Source organism: Vicia villosa, unplaced genomic scaffold (assembly GCF_029867415.1).
Source record: "Vicia villosa cultivar HV-30 ecotype Madison, WI unplaced genomic scaffold, Vvil1.0 ctg.000197F_1_1, whole genome shotgun sequence".
Taxonomy (NCBI): Eukaryota; Viridiplantae; Streptophyta; class Magnoliopsida; order Fabales; family Fabaceae; genus Vicia; species Vicia villosa.
The window spans coordinates 481,774-489,570 of NW_026705066.1; the positions used below are offsets into that span (position 1 = coordinate 481,774).

Sequence of the window (7,797 nt, forward strand, 5' to 3'; positions counted from 1 at the left end):
CAAAAAGGATTTCTTGTTGAGGTGCATCAAAGAATCAGTAATCGGTCTTAGGAAACTATTTTTTCCCTTCGCAATTCATGCTTTGGAGATTGTGTAAATGGTTGTCCTTTCAGTAGGAATCTAGAAAGCATTTCTCCCCTACGAGACTCATTATTGGGAGATAGTTTACATATCCAACTTGTTAGGTCGGATTGTCAAGACTTAGGCCGATTGTAATACGGGGCCAATACAGATTTCCCCGAATAATAGATGGCATAACCCAACAAGGTCGGCTGAGGCCGCCAATGGATCAAGTCGATGGTTTCAGTTTTAAACTAATATGGAGAAAATATTCATATTATGATACGATGGATAACATATTTATGGTTGATTGATAATAATATAGGCCAGAATCTAACAATAATGTCTTGTTCTAATTATCAATTGTTCCTGTTAAACACCTTTGGATCACCTCCCGGAAGTTAATCCAGTGAGATTGCAACTATATTATGTATGATTGAGAGGGTGATTGAATGAGTTAATGGATTCGAGTTGCACTGAAATCAAGAGTGAATGTCTTGTCTATCCCTCGGATGAGAACCTTTATTTTTACCTTTGTACTGGTGAACTGAAGCCATTATGGAGCGCCCTTGGAGACCCCCAATAATGGCAGCAATCGTAACTTTTGTTGTCATCTTTATGGAGCATAATGGTCTAAATGTCCCTTCGCATCTGTAACCGTCACAATCGATTAGGGATGGCCGGCGACTGAGGTGTTGATTCACTGCCCATTTCGACTTGGTTAGTACCTCGAGTAAGGGTGACGCTCAGGCCCGATCGGCTGAGTGTTACAAGCCGGTTTCCTTGTTATAACTACCAATCTCAGCCTTAGAGTTTCTAAATCGGCCTAAATATTTTTTATATGTACATCAATAAATTAATATTCTAAATACCATTAAGAGATAACACTAATTAGAAACAATCATCTTAAATTCTGCTTGAGTAAGGAGATAAACAACTTACAAAATAGAAGACTAAGACTTTAGTATTCCTCGCGGGTAAAGCGAAAAAGTGTTGTTGATGCAAGTATGAAATATTTAAGATGCTTCTATAAATAAAAACATACACCTGAAAATTAATAACAAAGCTCTCCCAAAAAATTGATTCAAACATACAACAATAACACTCTTAAGTATTCCTTTCGTTCCATAATGAGTGACCTATTTGGAATAAAATGATGTCTCAAAATGAATGATTCATTTCAATTTTCAACACACTTTTTCCAATTCTACCCTCTAATTAATAAAAGTTTCATCATTCCCAATACTCCCTCCGTCCCACAATGAGTGACCCAACCCACAATTTCACACAAATTAAGAAAAATGGTTAAAAATAAGAGAGAATAGTATTTTTACTAAATACCCTTATTATGTATTGAAAATGATGAAACTTCTATTAATTAGAGGGTAAAATTGGAAAAACGTATATTGAAAATTAAAATGGATCATTCATTTTGGGACATCATTTTATTTCAAATGTGTCACTCATTATGAGATAGAGGGAGTACATAATAAGGGTATTATAGTAAAAATATTTTCTCTCTTACTTTTAACCACTTTTTTTAATATGTGTGAAATGATAAACTGAGTCACTCATTGTGAAACGGAAAATTAATCACAAAGCATAAAATTTTCCCTCATATTTCAAACACCAAAAGAAAATTGCTCTTTCTCATTCAATTCAAATAGAATGTGTCAATAGATCATCATGAATTTTCAAAGTATTCCCCTCCCCCTCCATCAATCCCCATCCAATAAAATTCAACATGCCATAGTAATCAAATATAGAAACATTAGAAAATTTCTTTGCCAACCTCCCAACTCTCTAGCCCACCTCTGGTGAAAAACCCAAACTACCCCTGACTTCGGAAGTTCATTTCCGAAATGCAAGAAAAAGGTGTTTTCGGAGATGCATCTCCGAAAGCGCCTTTTTTTTTTGAAAAAATTATCTTATTTCGGAAGTTCATTTCCGAAAACAGCATTTCGGAAATGAACTTCCGAAATAATGCGCGTTCTGCAGATTTAACAAAACACTCCCCCTCCCCCATTCATTTACCCTAACTCAAATCAAAACACAACCCCTCTTCAAATTTTCTGCCAAAATCAAGTGTAAGATCAAAGAGCATTCCCAAGTCTTCTTCCAAACTCATCATCAAACACTAATTGGTAAGTTCTACATTGTTTTTTCAAGTTTTAGATCTATTTGAATAAACTCTAATAGGGTGTTTAGAAACTGAAAAAATCACATTAAGATAGGTTAGTACTGATATTAGGATGTTTAGTAGGCATAAAAGTAGTTTTGGTTTAGGTTTTTTGGGTTTGCCATTGAAGGTTGCAGAAAAGCTCTGCGCAGGGGTGTTTCGGAAGTTCATTTCCGAAAACACCTCCATCCCAGTTTCGGAAATGAACTTCCGAACTGTATCAGAAGTGCATTTTTTTTTTGTTTTTTCATTTGTCTCGCATATTAATCGATTTCGATTGTTTACAGGAACATGTCAGGCAACTAGCCAGCACGCATCAGACAGGGCAGGGAGTCCCAGACTGCGTCGGCTAGAAGCGAGCGGGCGGCGGCGCAGCTGGCGTCGACCCAGGGACGGGGCCGGGGACGCCGTGTGCGCGTTCCACAGGACTTGGTGGAGAGTTCATCTGCTTCAGGCTCTAGGAGTAGGCTGGCTCGGGTATCTTCTTCCCGCCAGCGAGAGGAGGAGGATGAGGATGAGGAGGAGGTGATACCGGATGTTGACCCTCCAGTCGGGGAGGAGGAGGAGCAGGAGGAGCAGGAGGTGGATAGCTATCCGGGAGGGCCTTTTGACACTTCCCTGCTGATTCACTACCAGGATCACGTCGCTCGGCGGATCTGGGAGGGAGAGGTATTTTTTTTAACTTAGCCGTTTATTTGTCACCATTTTTTATAATTTTACCGTTTATTTCTCGCTTATTTGTTTTTTTTGTAACAGGAGAGAGAGCCATTGAAAATGGTGAACCACTCCAGGAAGATTTTCGGTCTGTTTAAACCATCAGCTCAGTGGTTTAACGACCATGTGCGAGGTTCAGGGCTTAGCGGGCTCTGCATGACCGGGTACACCACCATCAGCACCGGCATGCAGGGGGCATTTGTGGAGCGCTGGCACAAGGAGACGTCTTCTTTCCACTTGCCGGTGGGGGAGTTGACGATCACCTTGCATGACGTCCAGTGTCTTCTCCACCTGCCCATCAGGGGGTGGCTGTTGGACCACTCCAGGATACAGAGGGTCGAGGCCATTGAGTGGATGATGCACTATTTGGGCATGCCGCACGAGGTTGCTCACCTGGAGTGCGTCTCGACTTCTGGGTGTAATGTCCGGTTCAACACACTGAGCCTCTATTTTGAGTTCCATCTGGACGCGGCGGCCGAGGCCGAGCAGGAGGGTAACGACCTATTCAGGGAGTACCACCGCGGCTGCGCTCTCCGGTGCTGGTACATGCATGTGGTAGGCGCTGCATGTTTTGTGGACAAGAGTACTAGGTACGTCGACGTGGCCTACCTCCGCTATTTCATGGACCTGGATACCGTTCACCAGTGGAACTGGGGGTCAGCTACTCTGGCATATCTCTACCAGAAGCTGAATGAGGCCTCCAATTGGAGGACGAGGCAGTTGGTCGGATCCTGCACACTGCTTACGGTACGTTTTATTTTAATACATTATCGTATTTATTTATTTATATATGTTTCGTATTTAATTTTAATACATTATCTTGTTTCTGTTTCAGAGCTGGATCATCTCCTACTTCTCCCGCATCCACGGCTACCACCTCGATCCTGCGTACGTGGACGCCTTGCCCAGGGCCGCCAGATACGATCTCCAGAGGGGGAACGATGCGGTGGGACCATACCGTGGATACCTGGACCGCACTCTGCACGACGACGTCACCTGGAGGTCGTTCATCGACTACGCTCAGATTGTCCCCTTTGACGGCATTGCACTTTATTCTGGCTGGTTGGCTTGCGGGACCGGCATCATGGTTCGATATCTCCCTGAGCGGTGCATGCGTCAGTTCGGATTCGTGCAGCGGATACCCAGGTCACCCTTTGAGGCTTCTCCCGACACTGTGACCCGAGTGCAGCTCACTGCCATATGGGAGCATTGGGAGGATCATGTGGTGCCGCTGGAGTACCGTCTCACTCGGGTCACCCAGGACTGGCACAGTGAGGAGGGATACGTCACATGGTTCTACCGGGTGTCACATCCTCTTCTGAGACCCGACATTCCCGGCGCTCCTAGGCCAGCACACGAGGAGATCCTGGAGAACCAGCAGGCCGAGGATGATCACGCCATTGATCTCATGCCGATCTGCCAGCGGATATCGATGCTTGGGCGGGACGCGTTGGGTCGAGGTATCGTGGAGCGGGGCGGTCACTGATGCGGACCGTGCGGCGACATACAGGCGGCAGAGGAGGTCTCAGGGCGAGAGGTTTAGGCACACCCAGTAGTGGTCGGGTTTATATATTTTTTGTTATCGGATTATATCTTTAGCACACTATTTTTATTTTTTTCGGTTTGTATATATTATTTTCATCGGATTAGTATTTTTTTTTGTTTATTTATCATATTAGTATTTTCAGTTTATCTATTGCTTATTTTATTTGGCGTTTACGTTTAATTAAAATGCGAGACTGTTTTAGATAAAACATAAAAAAAAACACAGTTTCTGCATAATTCGGAAATGAACTTCCGAAATCCCCCAAAATCTGAACAAAGGTGTTTTCGGAAGTTTATCTCCGAAGGCACCCCCCATGAGGTGTTTTCGGAAGTTCATCTCCGAAGACACCCCCCATGAGGTGTTTTCGGAGATGCACTTCCGAATTAAGGAAATTTTTTTTAAAAAAAAAAAACGCTTCGGAAGTTCATTTTCGAAGCAGGGGTATTTTGGGATTTTCGCTGGGGGTGACCCCATAGGGAGGTGGGTAAAGAAAAAATCAAATATTATGTAGCGTTCCATTTCACATAAATGTAACTCTAATTTTGCTATTGATTGAGACTTTTAATTTTCCTAAAATATCATATATTCATTTAGATTTTCTACAACTGTTTCTTCCCATCTTATAAACCACCACAACTTTCACAAAGCCAAATTAAAACGTAAATTTTATAATTATGCTTTTTAAGTATTTTGTACCAAATTAATACAAGCAAGCAAAATATTAGAGAATTTTTTTTTTGGTGTTCGAGAGTGGTGATAAACCTCATGCCGTCATGCATGATAGATGATATTGATAGGATTAAAATAAGTTTATATTGATCAATATAATTTTTAATTAATGTTTGAAGTCACGCGTTGGCTGCTTTTTTTTTCTTTCAGTCTTCTTTAGACTCAACCTCGTATACTATAAATAACACAAACCAAGTCAAATTTCATAAGCAAAAAATCAAAAACCAAAAATGCAAATAGAAAAAGAAAACGAAGAAAATGCAATGGACTCGTTGTTGTGTCCAAGTTTCAGTACTTATTCTTCTAATAACTTAAACGACGTCGCTCACCAAGTTATTTACGAAAACGACAGCTCCAACTCTCAAAACGACGATTTCGAATTCGTCGCGTTTGAAAAAACTTCTGATGAGGTTTTCTTCGATCACCGTCGCCGCAATACAGCTCACAGAGTTTTCCCGATATTTAACCGTGACGGCGATAAGAGAAATTCTGATGCGGCGGAGATTTCTGTTTCGCTGCGGAAATTGATAAATCGTGACGGTGAGAGAAAGAACTCCGATGCGGCGGAGATTTTGACTCCGTTACGGAAGTTGATGATCGGAGATGCAAAGCGGAATATTGATCCTCCGTCTTCGTCCTCGTCTTCATCGGAGGTGGAAGACGATCTGGAAGATGTCCTGCCGGCGTCATGTTGCTTGTGGACACCGAAGTCTCCGATGGCTTCTCCAATCAAATGCAAGAAAAGCAATTCCACTGGTTCCTCTTCTAATTTTTCGGCATCAAAGCGATGGAAGTTTCTGAGTTTACTCAGGCGAAGTAAAAGCGACGGGAAAGAATCGTTGATTCTCGTAACTCCGTCATTAGAGTTTAAGAAGGAAGCGAAAGTGGAGAAATCAAAGGTGAAAAGCGGTGAGAAAAGCTTTCGGATAGTTGCTGAAAAAAATATTCCGGTAACGGAGAGGAAAATTCCGGCGCCGGTAACGGCAATGGAAGCATTTTATTTAAGAAAGAAAGAGAATAAGAGAAAATCGAATTTAGCTTATAAGCAAGAGTTGATTGGTTTTGGTATTGGTTTTAATGCTCATATTGGAAGAGTTCATGTTTGATTAATTTTACTTCAAATTTAAACTATTTTTAGTTTAAAAAGAGATTATAGGTAGGTTAACTTTTAAGGTATTAATTTCTTTCATAATTCAGTTTTGGAATAGGAAAAAGTGAAAAAGAAAAGTGAACTTAGATTTTAGATTTTAGATAGTGATACATATAATATTTATGTAACTATATGAATTATGATCAATGGAAAACGGTGTGATAAAATTTGTGAATTTTGATGTATTTGTCATTGAGAAAGGGTCCATGACCATTTTCTAGTCAAGAGTATCTTCTTTCTCTTAATCCAAAAAGATATTAGTGATTATTAATTTAAATTAAAAAAGTGTTACTAATTTAAATACAAATTATTGAGTCTAACAAAAAAAGGATTGGTTGATAAGTTGTATTATAAAGTGTTGTTGATTCTGCTAGATAATAAGGAAAATGATGTTATAATTAGAATAAAAGCGATTCAATCAATTAGTATTTTATCATAGAGAAAAAAGAATAGTCTTACACTCTCAATTAATCAAGAGATATGTATATAATTGAAATAATTTTAAATTTTAAATTTCTGATAAGACATGATAACATGTATACAATTAAAATATATTTTAAATTTTAAATTTTTTTTATAAGACATAATAAGTATAAGAATTTTAATTAGTTGTATGTATAATATTGATTTATACTATTAGTGCACTATTTTTAAACTCTTTATTATACATAATATATTTATAATCTATTTTAACAAATTTTATTATCAAGTTATTGAAACTCAAAACTTTTTCTTCTTTCTATTTTATTATCTCTATTGTTAACATAATATGGGGGTTTGCGCACATGGCTGGCCATAGGGGTGCCTCAAATTTTTATTTTATATTTATATGGATTTATTAATTGACTTTTATTTTTTAAAAATATATATATTTTAAATTATTTTATATGTCAATTAAATAATAACATGTATCTAGAATATATAATAATAACAACCATTACTATGGATGCGTGTGTGTGATCTAGCGGTGAAACGCTTGGGCCTTGAGAGTGTGCTCTCAGGTTCGAAACCCGCTAGGTTCAAATTGCTTATTAAAAAAACTATGGGTATTATTTGATTTGTTAATTTAAAAACTTACATATAGCTAAAAAAATTGAGTTAATTAATTTAATTGGAGACTTATATCTATTTTTTTTAATTGTGACATTAATTTTCAATTATGTTTTTTTAAATAATGAAACGAGTGCTTATATGAGTTAACTACTTTATCAACTAAAAATAAAATATTAAATAAAATTAGTTATAATATTTTAATGATTTTATATTCTGAAAATTCTAAAATATATTAATATTAATTTTAGAATTTTTTTATTTTTTTTAAATAATGAAACGAGTGCTTATATGAGTTAACTACTTTATCAACTAAAAATAAAATATTAAATAAAATTAGTTATAATATTTTAATGATTTTATATTCTG

The 7,797-nt window shown here is 38.0% G+C and overlaps 1 protein-coding gene across 1 annotated transcript; it reads left to right on the forward strand.

Annotated features, from left to right (window-relative positions):
* The first annotated feature begins 5,452 nt into the window (after window positions 1–5,452).
* On the forward strand, window positions 5,453–6,540 carry LOC131625252 (uncharacterized). The gene has a single exon (XM_058896134.1). The coding sequence runs from the start codon at window positions 5,459–5,461 to the stop codon at window positions 6,332–6,334; it is 876 nt and encodes a 291-aa protein (XP_058752117.1). The 5' UTR covers window positions 5,453–5,458; the 3' UTR covers window positions 6,335–6,540.
* Window positions 6,541–7,797: the final 1,257 nt, after the last annotated feature.

What these genes read in the sequence shown, in the direction of transcription:
- LOC131625252 (XM_058896134.1), top strand. Translation starts at nt 5,459, where the DNA reads ATGCAAATAGAAAAAGAAAACGAAGAAAATGCAATGGACTCGTTGTTG.